Source organism: Ciconia boyciana, chromosome 1, assembly GCF_034638445.1.
Source record: "Ciconia boyciana chromosome 1, ASM3463844v1, whole genome shotgun sequence".
In the NCBI taxonomy this organism is placed as follows: Eukaryota; Metazoa; Chordata; class Aves; order Ciconiiformes; family Ciconiidae; genus Ciconia; species Ciconia boyciana.
In genome coordinates, this window is record NC_132934.1 from 123,663,031 (window position 1) to 123,684,985 (window position 21,955).

A 21,955-nucleotide genomic window follows, 5' to 3' on the forward strand; every position below is an offset into this window, starting at 1 on the left:
CCTAGTGTTTTCAGTATTTAAAAATTAGGACATTCCTTTCAAACTTATCTCTGTTTTGTATTTGCTGTTCCATAACACATAATAATATCATGCTTCTCCATCCCTCTTAGTCTACAATAGGTCTTGAAACAGTTGTATTTCATACCTTCTCAGAACATGACCAGAATGTCTTCATCAAAATCCTTCCAGTGAAAGGACTGCAATCTAAAAACTGTTGTTTTAGTCAAAAGTGAGTGGTGATATAGAATCCCATGTGCTGTGCTGATGACCATTACATTTTCAGACAGAAGTAAAGAGCATACAGAAGGTATTAATAATATCACCCTTCTCAACACGTTCCAGAGCCGCTGAATCTTTATTCAATTGCTGTTTTTATTCTTCACTTTCTGATTCTCCATTTTCTCTGAAATTTCTATTTATTCCATTCCTACCCTATCATTTTGATCTTATTTTGCAAATATATTCTGAATTGCAGCTTTTCACCTTACCCAGCTTTAGGTCACCTACTGTATCTCCCAATTCCTTCTGTAATGCCCTTAATCTCAGCAAATTTAACCTTCATTGAGGATTTTTGAAACTTGCTTTCCTGATCAAGTCTTCTTCTAAAAGCTTCTCTGATTAAGTCTCCTCTGATCAAAGGGACTGTTTCTGTCTTTCTGCTTTTCCTGTACGTGCCCTGTGTTGCGACATGGCAATAATTTATATTAAAGGCTTTTTGTGTCATTTTAAAATTTTGTTCTCTGAGGACTCTTATGGGGAAATCTGTCTCCTTATATGGGATATCCATTCTCTTAAAAAAAAAAAGTTCCAAAAAACCAAGAGCTTAAATAAAAAGCAGCATTCACAAATCATCCTACTACCTTCTCCAACTTTCGTTTCAGGAAGGTGTCTGCTCCAGCAATTTCTACTAATCCTATACCACTGTACTGTTTCAATTAAACTAAGCATTTATATCTAATTAAAAAAAATAATGGAAGTTTTGATGAATTCTGTCTAAAAACACTACTTGGTATTTTGAGGTTACTGCAGAAAATAAAACAGTTGTGAGTCAATGAAGTGGAAAATTGCTGTCTTATAACAGATCCTCTAAGGTGCAAAATGTTCTTTTATTTGCTGTTATCAGTATGTTTAGTAATTGCTTTTTGTCCAACTATTTAAAAAGGGGGAATAGACTTACAGTCTGGAGAAAGAGAGACAGCAAAACATACAAAATTAAAGCATTAATGTTTTTTTAATTGTTTTCCTATTTTATGTCATTAAGAAAACATACCAAAAAAGACATTTGACCTATCAAAATGGAAAAAGCAGAGAGATGAAAAGAAGCTGCATAAAAATATTAAAACAAGCAACAGGTCACATTTAAAAACAAACACTCATGGTCTTTTGTTACTTTAGTTCTTTGGAAAAAAAAAAGCCTTACTACTAATTAAAAGTGGTTTAGCCATAAGGTTGATAATACCCCTAGTAACATTTCTACATAGGTTTAATTATAAAACAGCATTGTAAAAAATTACCTGGTACTAAATTGCACTTTAGGTCTACATAACAGGGAACATTATAAAATCGCTTTCTGTAACAAACTAACAACTCGGAATAGACTAAGATCATATTCTTCTTCCATGACTACCACACACATACACAGTTGCATTTTCCTAGGCTTTCTAAAGAGAATTTTAGGTTTTTTAGTATTTTTTACTACCTCTGCACGGTTTTGGATTCTCCTCAGTTATATAAAGACTATCTGAGAAAAGTGAGAGGAAATTCTGTTATTTGCAAACATATAACCAAAATGAAATTTCTAACAATCATTTATTTTAAGAGACAAATATGAAGAAGGTCTGAGGTAAACGTTTGAACTCCAGAGTGTAGGTCTAATGTCCAGTAAACACGGGCAAGGAGTACCAAATAGCTGCTTTCCAGAACTAGACCGATACTCTACCTTGCTGCAAAACAACTATGGGATTTATTTCCCCCCCTTCAATTTCATTTTTTTTCAAACCAAACCCTTCAGTCTTCTACAGTATAGCCTTGCAACTTCAGTTGCAGCTTCAGTAAATTCAGTTCGTACCATACTTGCACACAAATATTCCTAAAATCCACTGGAACACAGAAGTAGGTCTTTGAAAATCCTCCTTGGAGTTTACTAAACTTCTTTGATGTTTTCACCCTGACCACATAAATGAAATCTTTATTAAAAAGAAAGGTGATTAGGACCATTTTCATAACAATGATAAAGAGTGCCTGACAGATTTACTTTTCTTCTACGCAACTTTCCAGCCAAAGTCAACAGCTAACAAGAAGTCTATCTCTGAATGCATGTTGGAGGATATAACTCACTAATTAAGTGTTCCTCAAACATTTCAAGGAACATTCAGATTTTCTGACTGATCCGCTGCAAGCACTTCTCTGTAAAGAGATACTGCAGTTGAGTACAACTGAATCAACTGAGGTTTCTTTTATTTTTAAGGCATCCTCAATCTAAGTTCTAGCATCCTAGTCCATGGTAAATAGTCTTCCTTGATACAGGAGAAACTCATTTTCACAGTAACTTCCATCATTTTAAGGTTCACTTAGGTGCATTTCTAAATACTGTGCCCTGGCAATCCTCCAACTTATTCACATATAGATAGAAATGTTTAAGTATTTGTGTACCCTCTGTTACTCTGATGAAACACAGCTTTTTATAAAAATACTTGAAGATAGACAGGATACTTCTCTTTGATGAATTAACACACTCAGAATAAGGTACAATGGCAGTGCTGTCCTCATGCTCCTCATAACTTGTCCAAAACCCCCTGGATTTGACTAAAATCCTGTCTAGAAAGCTACATATTCATTCCCCAACCACAGAGATGTCAGTAATAGATAGCTCACAGAAATACTGCAGAGAATCAGCATATGGGAGCTTGCTGCTACCTAATATACCCGTATCAAAAGGTTTTATTTATTCAAATTTTGTGTTGCAACAACTACAGCCACATACTGTCAGTTAGAAATTGTGTGAACACTCACCTACCTGCAAAAGGCCACAAATATACTTTAATCAAGATTATCAGACCACATAAGGGCTGCAGTAGCAATGTCATGCCAAAGTAGAGGAGATCTAATCAAAGTACCAGACAAGCAGGCTCTTCTGTAAAACCCTCCCAGGAATCACTCTAGTAAGCACTGAAACCTCTTGCAGCCCCACATCTGCGGAGGAAGGTTTCTCGGTCTCCCCTGCCCTGGGCAACCATGTCAATGCAACAGATCTAGATGTTTTACACACACACACACACACACACACACACACACACAAAATTCACTCATGTACTGAAATTTCTGTTAGGACAGTCCTGCCCAAACCCAGACATTATATAAAAGAGTTCAGTATGATCAACTGCATTATAATACAACCACATGAGATGATTAAAATAACTTCTTCCAGGTGCCAGATATCTGCCATCATGTTTGGATAAAATCAGAAATATCTTACTCCTTGCTGAGCTTCTAATCCTGCCTCCTCAGAATATGTCAAAACTGATAACCATGGCAGACACTTACACTTGATATCTTTATTTTCGCAGTAGCATCAGAATCTACAAACTGCAGTTCTAGTTGTTGTCTCCTTCTCCTGAACTGCCCTTCCTATCCGTTCATCCCCCACAGTCCTCCTCACCTCCCCCAACATGTTGACACAGGGGAGTTTTAAAAAGAAATCAGAATGAAGTACATTGCACAGAAGGGAGATTTATTTTAGCATAGGCACAGAAGAAGAAGAAACATTGAGAAAACTACTTGAATGCAAGAACTCTATTAAGTTATCTCACCTTTTATCCAAGTGGAGATATTTACTTCGTAAGATTTCAAGACAAATAATTTTTTTAAATGCAGAGTTAAGGTACCACAGTGTCTGTGTAGAACAAAAATTGCAGAAACTCGGTAATTTTGCAGGACATTTTACATTGATATACGTGTGCCCAAAGACATTATTGCAAAAAGTGGTCTGTTTAGGAATATGTGGCATAATGCAACCCAGCTCTTTCAAAACTATCCGTAGAGGTATTACTTCTTTGAAAGGAAGTAGTATCTCATCAGAATGGAGGGAGTATTGATCTGGTAAATGGCAACATACAGCATCTTCCTAACCTTTCACCTTCACTTCTGTCACTATAACGTATATTCAGAATATGTTTTCTAAGTGTTTTTTCTTTCTCTTTTTGTCCCATAGGATGAAGAAAATGCTTATTGTATCACCAACAAAACAACCCATGTACTAAATTCTGACAGAAAACCACCTGGTAAAAAAATGGAGACCATCAGAAAAATCTATGGAAAAAAAAAAAAGGTAAAATGCTTTTCTTCATGAAAGAAAAAAAAAAAGATTAATTGTAGAATGAGCATCATATAATGAACAATACATGAAAATAATACTTATTTACCAACCCCATGCAACAGTGAAAACCCAAAGTAGCAGAGACTAAAAAGACTATGTAAGGAGGCCAAGCTATACCCAAAGCAACGTAAAATCTCTCGCAATCCTTCTAGAAGTTCTCTATTTATAAAACAAAGAAGATACAGGACACTTATTTCAACCACGTAAATTTGCACTGCACTGCACCTCAGTAAGTAATTTCAGATATGCTGCCTAAGTTTGTAAGAGCGTTCCTGTCTGGTTTCAAACCTGCCTTATATAATAATCTTCATGTGATTCAGCACTCTCCACCAATTTCTCAGTACTCTCACACAGCTCTCCTCACAGCTCATAAATACCACCCTTTCTTCACACCCTTCTCTCTCTTCCTTTCTTTACCATTGCAAATTCCGACAACTTAATTGATGACACCTAACCCTGTAAGAACGTAAAAAAAAAAAAACTTAAAAAAACACACAACAGTAAAACAAGGAAATGCGACTGCTTTTTTTTTTTCCATCTGTATCTCTTTGAAAAAAAAGTTAATTACAGAGCATAACAAAACACATATAAGGGTGATCAAAAATACACCACAAACTTACTATTCTTGACTAAATGGTTTCTTACAGATACATGGTGTTATGGATAACAAGAAACGAGAAATGCTCTCAGATGGGGGGGGGGGGGGGGGGGGGAAGACCTTTCTCTAGACCCAATCCAGGCATCTTCCCACTGCCAACTCCAGACTAGCTTCATCATCCATTAATAAAATGAAATATGATTCACTTGGGACTTTTATCAGTTTCAGCAAATAAGTTTTTAACTGAAAAATGGTTTTGGACTCTTTCCGGCTCTTTTTCATGCAAATAAAAATTAAGAAAATCTCCAAAATTATTATGGAAAAAACCCCACTTTGGACTACATATTTATAAAGAAGCTCATAATGAGATCAAGTAGCATAGCATCCTTCCCAGATGAGGCCAATCTGAAGAAAAATTATTGGGATTTTATGGTTTTTTTTCTTTGTAGAAGTCAAAATGCTCTTTTGTCAACTCCAAACAATGCCAACATGCTTGCAACTGGAATTGTTTGAAATAATCTCTGCATGGTAAAACTCTTGAGCTATACACAAGAAACAGGTATGTCGGAATACCAGCACATTGCATACAAACAGAAATTGCTTTCAGTAAGTCAAGCACAGATCACACATTTTACTGACATCCATGCTCTTGAAATGGAACTGCAAAACAATTGGAGTTTGCGTTTATTTTAATTGCAGATAATATTTTGAGCCATGCTGAAACACTCTACACCTATGGAAATACATATAATCGTTTACACTTCACCCTGAACTCTTTGAAAATGCAGGGAAAATAATTTACTAATAATCTATCACTTCTTCTAATAATTAGCCATTAGAACAAAGGCCAGAAAAAATAATTCAAGTCACAAACTATTCTGAAATACTTAACATGGGAAGAGTACAAATAACAGAAACTATTACAAGAGATGTTTAATTAATTGATCGATTTCAACACTCATTTACAGCAATCTTTAAACTAACTCTCTGAGAGCATGTAAGAAGTAAGAATAGATGAATGCTTTTATTATTGTAATTTTTAAACTACAGGGGTTATTTCTGAAAAAACTACTTCAACTCCAAAATGGCTTGGTGCAAAAAAGGCACTCGCACAACTTCTACTGGAGCAGGGGCTTTACAAGACAACATGAACAATCTTCCTAGGACCCTCTGATTGCACCTCTCCTTCCATATGCCAGAAGACACTTATTTCAAATCACTCTTCTACCCTTTTTTACCCTGCCTTTCTCCCTTTCCACCCCCCCCAAATGGGAGAAGTTGTCACAGGATTTTTCAGAATGTCACTTACAGTTCCTGTATAAAACGCAAACAACACAGAAAATGTTGTTTCTCTAATGCTGATATATACACGGTATTGATGTCTTTCCAGAGTGAGCCCTCCCTATTTGAAATAGGCACTTACGCACATTTTTAAGGAAAACAGCTGCTTAAGACCACACAAGCATCTGCTGTGTTACGTGCTTTCTTGCACCTCTGTCTCAATCATGAGCTTCAGTTATTTCACATAATATAACAATGCTAACTATTTTTGACAGTATCACTGTAAGAAATTTTTCAGTTTTATTCATTTAAAGTCCTGATACCTCTGCATGGACTTGCAGATAAGACAGCTACACTAACAGGATTTTTTTCCTCTCTTACATAAGAATGTTATCTAAAGTACTGAAAGGGACTTTAAACAATTTAGTATCTGTGGAAATAAAAAGCAACTTGAGAACATTTTTCATAGTACAAGTCCAACACCTGCGCAGCAGCTTTCAAGTGGTTATGATTCTCTCAGTACTCATATGTATCCAAATATCCATGCTTACATAAGAAAAACCTGAAGTAAGGAGTAATAATTAAAAAAAAATATCTAAAATGTGTCAAGTTAATTGATCTGCCACTTCAACAAATGGTGTGAAGATTTATTTCCACTTAGATTTATAATAAATTGTACATATAGGCGAACATTTCCATTAAGACCCAATTAATATGCCAAAAAGTAATTGCAGTCAGATACTCCAAACTTATATTGAAATTCATCTATTTTAGAAATTCAATCATTTACAACAATACGTTTAAAAAAAAAAAAAAAAGGCAGCATATACAGACCTTCCAGTAGTCAGATTGTAAACTGTAGTACCTCTGGTATGCAGATAATGCTGTAGGAAAGAAAAATGAATGTTGAATTTCTTTTGTTGCATTTTATTGAAGAAAAAGATAGAAAACCTCAAGAGTCAGAATACACAACATTAAAATGATAAATGGTTTAATAAAAGTAACACTGCCACAATAAGTACACTGTTGTGGGTAATGCATTCCTTAAGATTATAATTTTGTTTTATGAAATGTCAACCCAAAAGTATATTTATTATTAATCTTACAAATGTAAATCAAGCAATATTTTAAAGAAAACCTATAACAAAAGAAATCATTTGAAATTTTGGGATTTTCATCCTGGACAAAGCTGTTGTAAGATTTAAAAATTTAATCATGTAGCTCATTTACCATGCTCCCTGATGTCCTGTAATTTCTAAAGAACTGGTGCAGAGGGACACACAAAGAGAAATCAATTTCACATGCCCTTTCACTCAGTAACTAGAGAAACAAAAGCAAGCAAAAAAAAGCTTACATTTTATTCAACATCTAAGACCAAGACTAACCTGGAAAACAGCGCTAAGAACAGCTCTGTTCAGTAGACTATTAGCTCTACTTAGCAATAAATTTCTCAAATCACCATTCCTGCATCCCTCTTCCCCACTAAAAATTCTGGTTGATTCACCTTGCCCTTCGGCTAACAGGCCACATCAGACTAGAATGCAGACAGGCTTTATGTTCTTATAAGAACACTGCACTAGGCACCATCCAAAAATGAAGATTTTTAAATAATGATTCACTGCAGTAACACTAAGATTTTGATTTTTCAAGTGTTTGCTTCTTAAGATTTAAGAATGGTTTCTACACAATATGTTATTTTCCAAACAACAAAAGAAGACAACCTCTGCTTTGAAAAACTACAAACACTAAACAAACACTGAAGAGATTAGGAGGGTAAGAACAGTATGTACTTTATGTGCAGGTTCATTTCCTGCAAGTAACATGGATAAATGATTCCCTAAATTTTATCACCCTTCAATGCTTGTCTTGCATATTCATTTCCAGAACTTAACAAAAGGCCTTAAGTTTAAGTGAAATAAGAACAACATACACATAATGACAAGGCACACAGAGCTTTCTCTTCTTAAGAATATACCTTTGCACTCATCTGTCTATGAAGACTCACAACCTTGTATTTTTAAATGCCTAACTGATACATGCTGAATCATGACCATAAGGTCCCCCTCACCACTGGAACTGCTTGTGAAGCCAGCTTCTAATTTTGGTGCTCTAAACTGCGATTTATTTAGATGTGCAGAGTAGAAAAAAAACTAGGAGAACACTCATCACCCTTACACTATCAACATGCAATACATGTAAATGTTTACATGCAACTTACATGAATAAAATCACTTAAAAATCTAGTCAATCAGGCAAAGTCTTTCACAACTTAAGAATACAATTCCTCCTCCAGCCCCCCCCCAAATTTAACAAACTGAAGGATATGACTGCAGTCTTATTAATGATGTAAGTTTAAGAATGTTAAGACTAAGCACATTTCAGTCACATTCTGTAATTATGTTATAAAGGATGTTCACAATAACACAAAATAACCTCCTACCCCAAATACTCCTTCTAGATTCACCTTCTCCCAGGTATCATTAATGACTTTTCAACAGAAAGGCATAATTAGCTTTTGAACGTGGGAATGACTTTGCTTTCCCAAATAGGAAAACACACACACACTCTATGACACAGTTTTGTAATGCACCACACTTAAATAAAAGGATTTTATTTTTTTTTTTTTCACTCAAGCAGTAACTATCCCAATTTTAAAGGTTAAAGCATATTTCAAATACTTAAGTCAACAGCAGCATATTATGCAAGATCTAGGAAACTGAGAACTTCTTGTAATATATTATTTTTTTTTAAAGTAACTATTGCAGTCAATTATACAGGGGATATGGATAAAATAAAAAGGTGAAAAGAACATTAAGAGGATGCTAAGGATTTATGCTGGAAAAATAAAAGGGAGAACTCTTTCAGTGTAGCTGTTAAAAAATATAGGAGTACCCACATGAGCATATCCATTAAACAAGAGAGCTGAAATACATGTTTCCCTATAGCAGTTAAGGTACTGCTAATAAGTTTATAAAATGTCAGCTGTTTAAAAAAATACAAAAATAGAAGCAACAAAAGACCTAAAAAAAAAAAAAAAAGAAAAGAAAATAAAAGAAAAAGAGAAAAAAAAGCGCCTGACTGCTATTCAGTGACCAAAACATTCCTTGGATGTTTAGCAAGTATAGCGAAGTATAACAAAAAGGTGTACAGCTCAAGCCTTTCTTCTTGCTCCTAACAGTAGCTAGTCAGAGCGCGTGCAGCCCTGTTCCCCAGTCAGAGACAAAGGAACAGAGGTGAGCAGCACTGAAAAAAGGGAGAGAAGATATCTGAAAGTATTCACTCATTCAGACCCGATAAAGCCCCGTGTCAGGGGAGAAGGAAGATGGGGAAGCACAGGAAACTAGGCTCCACAAATGTCACTGCTCGTAAAGAAACTTGCCCAGAGAAATTCTAGCACCTCCATTTAACACAGGGAAAAGTTCTTCTATTAAAGAAAGGAGTCTTTTGCTCCATGATATCCTACCAGTTTTCCTTAAACTGCTGATGTTTGCAAATTATTTTCTTTTCTAACTCTTCCATTCTTCAATAAAGTTTAGCAACTTCCCATAGTAACAGCTGAAATGACTGCTTTAATGTGCCAGGCTCATGTTACAATTAGAAAAAAGTACATGGAAAGCATGGACTGCTGAAGCGTATTTCATGTTTACATGATAAGAAGACAAGGCCTTCATTCTAAGGAAAGTCACATTACTCCCCCAGAGGAACAAAGACGACACTACAGTGCTCCTCTTAGGTGTCTGAAGTGCCTAATCCTACTTCTGGATTCAGCAACCTCTTCTAGGGATCCAGCCTTTCCTTCTAGGGTAACAGTATTCTGCTTCTACTTAACTTCTTGAAGATGAAATGCTAAAATTCTCAGTGTTGTGCTGAAAATGTGTAACAATGAATCATGGAGCTAAATGTCCGTGAAAAGTTAGGGACATGAAATGTCCATGAATAAGTTTCTAATGAAAGTTAGACAACTAGAAACCATTACTGATGCACAATTTCAGTATTTAACAAGTGCTCATCTTACAGTTAATTAGTTACCTGTGAAAGTTTGTTTCAGCCCTCTTTACACCTAGATTAAACATCTGCTCCACAAGCACTCAAGCTCTGCTGAAAACGATTGAAGGAACAGGCAGAAAAAAAGAAAAAGGGGATTCAAGAGAGCATTTTTTTGCCAGAGCCCACATGAAACATCCCTAATCAAGCATATCCCTAAGACGAATCTTGCATATCAGAAGAGGCTAGAAATCAAATTATGAAAGCAACATTTTTGAAAAACTAAAACAACCTACTAGTTTTAAAGCAGTAGAACATGAACCATAAATCTGAACCCTACCATACTTTCTACTCCCTGAGCGAGCCACCAGTGAGCAGACATTTATCCTGAGTTCTGTAGTGTAGAAATAGAGTACCTTATCTAAAAAGTGTATTATGGAACTACAAGCAACTTCTCCCTTAAATTAAGTTTATAACTGTAAGAACTGAGTGCAAACCCCTCAAATTACAAACTTTATCCTAGATTAAGAAGAAAAACAAGAGCAAGTGAATCTGCTGAGCAACAAAAATTTTACACAAGTCCCTATCTGAAACATAGGCTATGCTTCATCAGTGCTATGATTCTAATTATAAGATTATATTCTCTGGTTTATTAAAAAGTGAAAAGAAAGTCATTTGTGTCATGCATCACATTAGTAGTATTAAAAACCAAACAAACAAACAAACCCACCCACACCACTAAAGGCTGCAATGTCATTTGCACCTTTACTTATCCTCCAAGACTGGTCATTCCAAGGTGAGACAATTTTTGTCAGAAAAAAATTTTATTAACTACTGCCCCTCTTTCAACATAGGGTCAACTCTCATTTTTACAGATACAGTGAATGACCCCGTTTCAGTTAAGATGTTCTTTTTTAAACATAATTAAATGAGTGCTTTGAAATCACTCTTAGGCACAGCAGAATTCTGCAGACAATCTTCTGATTAGGAACTTATTATTATTGAGCTTTCCCAATCTAGAAGTTTGCTACCAAAATTCTTAAATCTATGGAATTGTTGGAGGCCACAGAAACTTCTTTGTTCAGCATGCAAAATACTCCTGAGCATCTAGGAAATGCATGTCCAGACTCAGAAAGAACAGAACTGAGTGCCAACAGCAGGACATTTCTTGCTTCACTGTCAACTATATTTATAAAATGATCTAGTCAACCACAGAAAACTCTCTTAAAAGCACAAAGGCAAGAGACCACATTCAGACATCTAAAACAGTATTGGACAAGTGACTCAAAAATTCCTAAAAAAGATGCTCATAGTTACCTATCTCCATCCTTCTACCCAGTATTTCATTACTTATTGTATCAGCTTACACTCTTCCTATTAACATCCCTCTCCAAAACCTGACAATTTACATTATTTGCCTAACAGGTAATCCTTATGATCAGATTCTTGAAAACCCTACAACCTACTGAGTGGCAGACAGAGCATTTACCATCCTACCCTGAAGGGGGGTGGGGTGGTGGTGTATGCCTCAAAGTTATATGTAGCTTTTCAGATCAAGATCAATCACAATCAGCTATATTGCTGGATGAGAATAAAATAATGTTTACCTAAAACAGCTCTGAAAAGAAAAGCACCATCTTTCCACCCAAAGAATTAAAAATTCTGGACAGTAAGAAACCTCTGTAGCTCAGGCTCGCTTCAGAATCTGTCTTATAAGCCTCTGCCACCTACTGCAGAGCTGACCCTCAATGAGTTCATACAGTCACAGTCTATTGGTTTCCTCTTCTTACAGGTTTTTACAGCCACCCAGAACTACCCACTCTGCAATATCTACAGCTACTTTAACACTGACAACCTTTATTATTTGCCCCCTAAGAGTTTGCGTTCCTCTCTTACTATGACTAGGATCAAGGGACATCTCAGAATCAGGACAGGAATGATACTAGGTTTCTTATTCGCCCCTGTTTAAGATTCCTTGATTCCACATAGACGATACAAAATAGATTTTACATAATTACCATGTATGTGGTTTCAGGATGCTATTTTTTTTCATCTACATCATTTCATAAGAAAATGGTAAAACTCTATGAACTACATAATCATTTCAGTAATACAATAGACAATCTCTCTTCATATCCAGAGTCTAAATACATAACCTAAACAAACAAGTGAGGTGAAAATGGGGAGCAAAACATCTAGACTGAATGGTATCCACCTACCTGTCATTTTTAGCACATCTAATCACAAATCACGCAGTCACAGAATGATGGCTTTTATGATCTGCTCTAACAAACCTACTTGATGATACCTGAAAATTTAAGAGGCCTTTGAAAGTGATGCAAACATGGAGCAGTGAGTATTTTAGTGGTTGAGTAAGGAAAAAGTGAACTAGATACTGACACCATCTAGTGGCACCTTGCAAGGCTAAAGGTGACAAACAGATTTTTGGTTTGCTGAACTTTTTAAAAGTTACAAGCAAGCATTAATTTGATGACATACCCCTGAAAACAGAACTTTAAAACAACTCAAAGCTCCATATTCTTCTGTGTAAATCAATACTTGTTTTCTTAAATAGAAATTTCGGTTTTTAATGTTAATTTTTAAACAAGCACTAACATTCCTTAGTGCTTATGTGATGTGAAAACGAATAGTAAGATAGAAAATTATCTGAAGAACTGGACAAGGGAAGCAAGGAAAGGGCACATGCGTTGCTTTAAATCTGTCAATGCTTCCAGGAAAAATAAATGTTCATTAAACTCCTAGGAGACAGATGCAGGTTATGGAAACAGCTTATTACATAATGCAGGTTTTATCCACAATCGTGTTTTAACCTCACAAGATGAACACTGCTGGGCCATGAAATTAAAGACATCAAAAGGTGAGGAAATTCCAAGGATGAGTCAACGACAAAAAAAAAAATGTTGTGGAAGCTAGAGCAGCAAAATGCAGCTCAGGTCTTTTGTTCCAAGGCCTCAGGAAAGAGGTTGTTCTCCATTTCCTCCAGAGATTTGTGCTGAAAGTATCAAAGGGACGATCAAAGAAGCCTAAAGCATGTCTTCCTTTTAACACTGAATGAAGGCAGACACACAAATGCAACACAATCGTACATTTAAGAAAGAAAAATCACCAAGTAGTCCTCTAAGTAATTTTATTAACAACTATACATCCTAATCTGGAAATATAATGCAGCAGCAAAGTGGTGAGAAGCCCACTGCTCCATGATCATGTCCAACTACAAGCTGCAGAGGAGACTAAGAAGTAATAAACATGTGAGACATACACGAGTTTGACAAGGAGTTTACTGTTAGAGAAATCCCTTAGAAATGAACTCTATGAAAGGTCTTAAAATATTAAGAACATCAGTGAAGGAACACAATGGAATCAACTGAAGCTCAAAAATCCTTTAAAGGGCATATTCCGCAGAATGACTTTTAATTGATTATTTTGAACACTGCCCAAAATGAAAAATCTGAGACAACCAGTCAAAAAACACGGTCCAGCTATATTCTATAATAACAATCTTCTACTGCTAGCCCCCGCCCCACACACACACTACTTATAAAGAACAATATAATGTTCTAAGCTTACGACAGCATTCTTACTTCTTTCTATAGGAGTTTCACGTAATGGTTTGAACCACCTGAAATTAAACCGCCCCAAATTTAACAATGGCATCCTGAAGATAAAATAAACAGCTCTAAATAGAAGCAATCCAATTTCTGCCAGTTATTAACAATTACAAACAACAAAATAAAAAAAAAAATTAAACCTAAAAATCACACTTATTTGAAACACAGCCATCTCTTCCTCAACTCATTCAGATTACTACGCTACTTAAAATCCATTCTAGTTCTTCAGGACTCATCAGTAAAAGACAGGCCAGCAGTAACCCCCAAGCAACCAGCACAATCCTATCTATGCTGGGAAGTTCTCTCTTACATTTTATAAGATGACTCCTACTACTCGGTACCTCAGAACACAGCGCATTGAAATGCTTCCTAACGACCATACTTTCCTTCAAAGTCCTAGAAGACATTAACCACTACAGAGAAATTCTCTACAGAGCTGGAATTGTAAGTACAAAGGAACACACATACGTTGTTGAATCTGGGAGTTGTTCTCGCAACCAACCAACTTTACACAAGAACAATCAAAAAGTGTTTAAATTTTGGTTTTAGTCTGTATCTTAAGATACAGCCTAAAATGAGCACCCCAATAAACATTCTGGGTTTTTTTTCAGTTTTGTTTTAAATTTTAGCCTAACAATTGCTAAAAAATGCCCTTGGACTAATTAATACTATCTTATAAATTACTTACAATATTTTTATATTAGTGCTTTTGACAACACAGTCACTATCTACAAACAAAGTATTATTAAAACTGTTCTGACATAGTACATAAAAAATGTGATCACCACTGGAGTACAGCAGTAAGAATTATTTTAGTGCAGTATTTATTGTGCTTCAGTAACTGTGATGTGAATAATTGCATGTTTTTCCCAAATCATTCATTAATTGCATTATCTACTTCTACTTCCAGGAATTTTGCTTAGAGAACAGCAATTCAAGGAAGCAAATGATAAAAGTATGTCTCCACTTGTGCAACTGTTAGCTGTCCTCCAAGTCACAGGCTGGAACACAGCCAATATAGATGACCCTTCTACAAAATAGATATAAAGATCCCTAAGGAAAACACAGATGATGTCACAGTCCGTGAGCCCATTAAACAGCATTCACCTAGAACCCAAACCTTAAAGATCACTGTCTACACTCTGTGTGCCTTATGGAAACCAGAGTCACGGGGGAAAAAAAAAAAAATTAAAAATCCCCAACTACTGATGTAGCAGCAGTTTCTTCCAAAACGAGCAGCACAGTAATTTTGGTAAAATCCTGACCCTCCCAAAGAATGCAGTAGCAAACAAAGTTCACAGGTATATACCACGGAGTCCTAGCTGGATTCACAATGCTGCCAGCATCCAAAAGCCTACATGACAACTCATCAACCTCCTCTGGCAAAACTTGAGGCTTAAGTTTCACATTCTGGGGCAATTGCGTCACTTTTTTCTGCTAGGTTATTTTTCAGTTGGATCAGTTCCCCACACAGCTGCATGTTCAGCTGTGCCAGCACAAAGCAGAGAGCAGCAACAAGTGGGGGGGGGGCACTAAAGACACGCCCAGGGAACAACGGGTTTGGAAACCTCTGAAACAATCAGACAGCTGGGGAATAGCTGCCTCATTTTAAAAAAAAAAAAAGGGGGGGGGGAGGAAGACATCGGATTAGAGTTAAGAAAATGCTACTGAGGAAACAGAATAGTTTTGACTGGGAGGAGCGAACGTTCTCATTTTGGGAAATTCTGAAGCCAAATTCTCACCAGTATTGATCAAGATAACGAAAGCTGGGCACAGAAACCACCTTGAACATACTTGCTAACACTAACACACAACAAATACACCCAACTGAATGATCCATATTTGTCAACTTATTTGTGAAAAAATGAGACATATCAAAACAGAAGAAACTATATACATGCAACCAAACAGATCTCTATCAACTGAGCATTGCTTCATCTTGATCACTGATCGTATTTCTGCAATCAACTAACAATTTTGTTCTGCTTTGCACAAACTATACTGCAAGCGTTTTTAAACAAAGAACACTATCACATTTGCCTTTAACAGACACACCTTTCTACACTATATACAAAGGTGTACACATTTGTTAAAGATATTTATTTAAATAAATAATAGGCTTCCAAGGAAAAAAAAAGTTGTGCAGCATTAGTCATGCTGCTATCTTGTGATAGTTTATTAATTACATCCGAGTTATTAAATACATCAACTTCTCCACAACTTTGTCCAAGACTAACTTCAGACTAGACAGATTTATAGTTCTGAAGATCATCCTGCTTCAGCATTTTACACTTCTGGAACTTCTGGACTTAAAAACTGGATAAAATATACATTAGTGAGATCAAAACATTTCTGAACTCCCCTTACTTTTCAGTTCCCAAGCATTTAAAATTTAACTATAATTGCAATTAGAATGTATGATAATTAAAAGTAACAGAATTTATAGAATGGAATAAAATTTCTTTTTACTTTAAATTTATAATGCAACACACCAGCATTCTACTTCTTTCAAGTAACAGTAGTAAATTAATTATGGAACATTTGTGCCTTTTTGCATTGTGCATAATACTTTTACAGTCTTTGGTACTGGAATTCAACAACTGTTATGAACAAGAACATGTGTCCCTCTCTTAATAAAAAAACCCTTTAACTTCCCTCTTCCTATCAATTAAGATTCCGCCAGTATTATTTTCCCTACTGCCCTATTTCTTTGAAAATATAGATACACCTTTTTTTCTTTTATACTTCATTACTAACAAAGTTCTTTCACTTCTTGAGACTTCTTTCATCATTGAGATGTAACTTTAAACAGGCATCTAAGAAAATACTAAGTATTTTAATTCAAGTTTTTAATGCCTAAATGTTTCTTCCCACACAGTTCTGCTTATGCTTGTTTACAGTTCTGGAGAAGTGGTATTTTCAACCATCATTTCTATTTTTAAAGGTTGTTCTTAAACTATATACACAGTACAAAGCAGACTCCCCATCAGTAAACCTCGCCTCTGATCCACAGCAACCTCTAGTCCTGTCACTCTTAACTGTTATAAACTCAACAGCAGAGTTAATACAGTTCAGCCCACAATCCTGTGCTGTTTTTGCTAAGTAAAATATATCCAATAAGCCATATTGCATTCACATCATACCAAGCTGTATTAGGCTCATCAGAAACAAAAGTGTAAGTTGTTTACAGAGGGGATGGTTGAATTTTCTTTAAAAAATAAAATAAAATAGAAACATGGGATCAGACCATTCTTCAGGAAATTCTGTAGCCAGCATATTGCCAGCATATTCCCTTCAGGTTTTCCTATGTCGATGGAATTGGAAACCCCGGTGGTTACACTACACCAGTTAGATAGGATGTAGGTACAAGTTGTGGTTACCTAAGCTCCCCATATATTCAAGAGACAGATGCCTTGATCACTCAAAGCCTTCTGAATTTACATACTGAATTTAGGTAACTGCAAATTCCTCCCTAGTAATATCAAATCTAAACATTTGTCACCTAAAAAAAGAAGGAGAGGTAGGTTTCCAGGAACCCTAACTCACAGTTTTATGTTAGACATAGTGAACAAGTGGACACATAGACACACTGTTATGAAATGGTCCACAGCTAGCCTGAATCACTAAGCAGTGCTTTTGAACTACTATCAGTTATAATTCATTTCCCTATTTCTATATCCCAAGGTAACTGTAAACCAGTATTTTTGTGTGTTTGGAAAAAGGGGTGGCGTGGGAGTAGACATTTTTGGGGTGGGAGTGTTGTTTGTTTCCTTACACAAAGTCAAACAAAACTGCATTCATTTTAAAACTAAAAAGCAACAACAATGAAAAAAACCCATCCCATGAAAAAAAGTAAACATTCTGACCTGTTCTAATTAGTTAGGGAGTAAGATCCAAAAAGGCTTTCTACTCATCCATACCTCCCACAATCACTGGAAGGAAGGCAGCTATCAGAAGCTGGGCCTGACACACAGGGTGACATGAAGTGGAAACAGGACAAGCTGAAGATCTAGCCCTATGTCTCGGTCAGCAACACAGCAGAGTATCTTTGGGAATCCACACCACTACCATAAAGGCACTCTACTGACCCACAAGCAACAAAGCACAAGTGTACATAAGGTTCTATGTTCACTGGCTGCAATGATGGCAAAAAATATTTAAGTAATTTCAAAGACTGATGAAGCAGAGGCCTAAAAAAACCATGACCTACACCCATTCTTCCACTCAGTATTTAAAACAGAACTTGAAACACACTCTAAATGCAGATTTTTGCTTTTGAATTAACACTTTCAGCCTAGTCTTACCTGTTGAGATTGTGGACATACAGGAAAGCACTAAGGCTCATCCTATGCACATCTGTCTCCCACCCCCCCTAGGAAACCTTCAGAGGCATGGGTTCAACTGTTTGTATAGCAATATAATAATGAACCAGAAAAATGAAGTAGACAGTGTGGTACTACTGTATAAACTAAATAAACTTCATATTCATACGTGAACCAGTAGTGTTTTGGTTTGTTTTTTTCAATTAAAAAAGAAGAATGAGAAGTTAGAATACAACTGCTTTCGTAAAGACATCATCAGTCTTATTCTGTTGTGGGCTTTGAAATACAGTACAAACTGAGAAAACAGCAAGTTATCCAAACGTTTTTCATTCTATTGTGTCACCTACATCAAATGACAATCCCCCAACGACATTTATTGGAAGTACTAAAAAACCTTACCTTTTGGATAATCTTCCAATAAGAGGTTGAAGTGACCTAACTGACAAAAGAAATCAGACTCGACCTTTCCTTCAGCTTTCAAAATTAGCGATTCATAGCAGCGAACAGCCTGGGAAAAAGAAATACAAGGTTTTCAAAATCCTGTATTTAACTAAAGCAAATAATACATTTTCTGTACACTTTCTGAGAAGTAACAAAATTTCTTGTTACTCCGCAAGACAAGAAGTCTACAAACACTCTCAATAACTTGTAGTTAGCATTACTTTTCAAAGAAGAAATGTAATATTTAAGACGCAACAGATTTGGAAGTTCACCGATTCTAATGCAAACTGATAGCAAATGAACAATAAAAGTTTTCTCTGGTTTATTTGTGGACTCCAGAAACATTTGATTTCCCAAACACAAAAAACCCCATCTAACATACATTGTCAATTTTTAACTTAAAAAAAAAAAAAAAAAAAAAATCAATGAAATGCAAAAAGATTCATTTTCTTTATTCTTTCCAATCTGCAAAAAGAAACCTCTCTGATTTTATTCTCATTCTGTGTTTGCTTTTTCTAAAGGATTCACATTTCATTCTACCAGTTATTTCACTAGTTTTTGCTAAACTGAGGAATACGCTACCTCAATATGCTTGCTTAGGCAATGTATATACCTAAGCATATATTTCCCAAGATATGATTCTTTTCACATACTTCTATCATGTCACAAAATGCATTTTACTACCTTCTACTTACTACACAGTTACTGTAGACTAAGTAAAGCTAAAGTTAGAAACATGGATCCAATTAAAAAAATACTTTTACTTTGAGAAAAGTTGCCCTAGGAGTTTTTATGCAGCACACACGATCAAAGTGTAAACACGCATTTTTAATAAACTGAACTGATACCTTCTATTCACCACAATGGTCATGATCTTTAACCTGTTGTATTCTTACCTCATGACCCTACTTATACTTTGGGAATGAATAAATGAATAAACCAATAAATGAATCGGTTTCCCAACTTTTTGAACTTCCAGTTTCTTGATTTTGAACACACTAGCCATTAAAATGAAGTAGCTGAATAGACTTAAATGGGAGGGAAGGTCCTTTGCACCAGCAGTAGACTTTTGAGACAGTTCTCAAAAGCCTGACAGACTTCCAACGCATTCTAATTCCAGCTGGTTAATCCATGACTTTCACCAACTCATGGTCTTTCTATGTTTCAAATTTGGTTACAATTATGAACTGCTTGATTTGAATATATTACAGTAATCAAAGACCTTAATACTTAATCTTAAATGACGAGCTTCATTAAGTAATTTTATTAAAACTGGAAATTCAAAAGGGGCAGGGAAAGATCAATCTATCCTGTAATACTTAAGTCTGAATACTAAATTGGTAGTCTTACCCATATTTGTGATTCACTTCATGTACACTTGTATTAATCATCAAAATGAGAAATGCCAACAATAAAATGAGGAAATGTTAAGAAACAGTTAAAAAACACCTGTGGAGAATCCAAATTACTGATCTAATCTGCATTCTAATTTGCCATTTTTACCTTGCTATGCTAGTTTTAAAATTATTTTCTTAAATGGTACGCCATAATAAGATAGGCCTTGCTGTACTCAATGGACCCAAAGCCTTGCTGTACTCAATGTGACCAGATGAGCGGGTCTCAGTTTGTATCCCAAGCTTGAGATGTATTACATACGCTTTCACCTACTTCCAAGTTCAGAATAGCATTATTTTACGGCTGTTTTCAGAAATAAAGTTCTGATGGATAAAAACAAAGCTATGCTGCTGCAAAACTGCAGCAAAACAGGTAACATCTATATTAAAATCTATAAGGTGTATGTGTGGTATTAAAACAATTTAATAAAACCATTTAAATTACATATTGCAAACCATAGCTATTTGGCCAGATTCTGAAGACATTAAATTGAGACATGTATTTGCCTCTGCATCAAAGAACTCCTGTAGAACTGTTCATTCATGCTATGAGTTTTGCCTTAGCAAACTGCACTGGAAGGACTGGAATTCTGTCGACAGTTAATCAAAGCTGCTACTCCTTTAATTTTATTCCCACCAGTATGAATACCTCTCAGAGTCAGCCAACTCTCAATCAAAGGAATATGATCCCTGGAATCAGAAGCAAAGCACACAAGTCCAAAGTGAGTTTCCTAAAATTACTATGTGTGTATGAACAGATTCTCAATATTCAGGCTCACGCGCTGAACCTATTCCAATCTGCAAATGTTTTAATGCAGAATCTTGGGTTTTGTGCATTGCTTCCTCTGCCCACTTTTTCGTCTCATCTCTGGATTTGTACAAATCGTAACACAATTCTTACTGGTGCCCCTAATGTTACTGTCACAGATTAATTTGCAGATAGGCCTTCCATTTTCTGATTATATGCAATACCTGCTGCAGCTATTGAAGAGAATAGTCACACTACGACATTTTCTTAAATTAGTATTTTGTCTTCTACAATTCAGTCCCTGATCAGAGCATATAGAAACTGCTACCACAACAGGTAGCTTACAAAAACTGCTGGAGAGGAAGTTAGGGTAGTTAATTTCCTTAATTAAATTGCTACAGGTATTTAAAGGGAACTTGAATTTATGAACAAATATAACAGGGTTTTTCTATACAGGATGTTCAAGAAAATTATAAATTACATGCACGTAAACAGCTAAGCATCCAGGGACCCTTAACATGTCCCCAGCCCCTTTTTAAGTAAACCCTCATTAAAAGATTTATCACAAGTATCTGAAGCACCATATATAGTAGGGATACAAAAAGCTGTGCCCAAGCCTTTCACACAACTCACATCAATTCTCAACAAGGCAGATCTTCCCTTTGCCTTAGAGTACACTTTGAAGATACCTCTAAGCCATCTTACTAATGCCAGCACAAGGCAAGGCGTAGGACACCAGAACTGCAAAACAGAACTTCCCCTTTAAGCAACCGTTAACTTACAGTTAACTGTTACTGTAAGAGCAGTTCAACTACACCATTAAGTACACCCTCTCAGTTGATCTCTGACTTGTTTGCAACACTACCAGGAAAACACTTATATTTATGCAAACTTAAATTGTGATGGTTGTTTCATATGAATTTTTAAAATTCTTCTGGCACATTCTAACAAAATGAAACAGAAACTAAGAGCAAGCTTTACTTCCTCGGCGGGAACACCAAAGTCAACCTCTGAGCCTCTGGAGGATGAACAGACTGGTCAGTACGTGGCTCTTGTTCTTCATAGTAGCCAGAGCAGATTCATCTAGACAAACTGATTTATCCAACTCTGGTTCTAGTCAAAAAACTTTCTTCCCCATCAACCCCTCCACAAACATCTTTAGAAAGGAACAAGTATTTTTCTG

At 35.8% G+C, this 21,955-nt stretch overlaps 1 protein-coding gene across 24 annotated transcripts in view; it reads right to left on the minus strand.

Moving 5' to 3' along the window:
• The window catches only part of KDM6A (lysine demethylase 6A), a 162,341-nt gene that overhangs the window by 107,744 nt on the left and 32,642 nt on the right, over window positions 1-21,955 (minus strand). For all 24 annotated transcript variants that reach the window (XR_012039815.1, XR_012039816.1, XM_072847822.1 and 21 more), the window contains exons 3-4: window positions 18,589-18,697; window positions 7,089-7,138 (exon numbers count right to left, since the gene is read on the minus strand). Coding sequence is in view for 22 of the 24 variants with exons in the window: in XM_072847822.1 (XP_072703923.1) it covers window positions 7,089-7,138; window positions 18,589-18,697 (159 nt within the window). In the remaining 2 variants the exon portion in view is untranslated. The remainder of the gene's footprint in view (window positions 1-7,088; window positions 7,139-18,588; window positions 18,698-21,955) is intronic.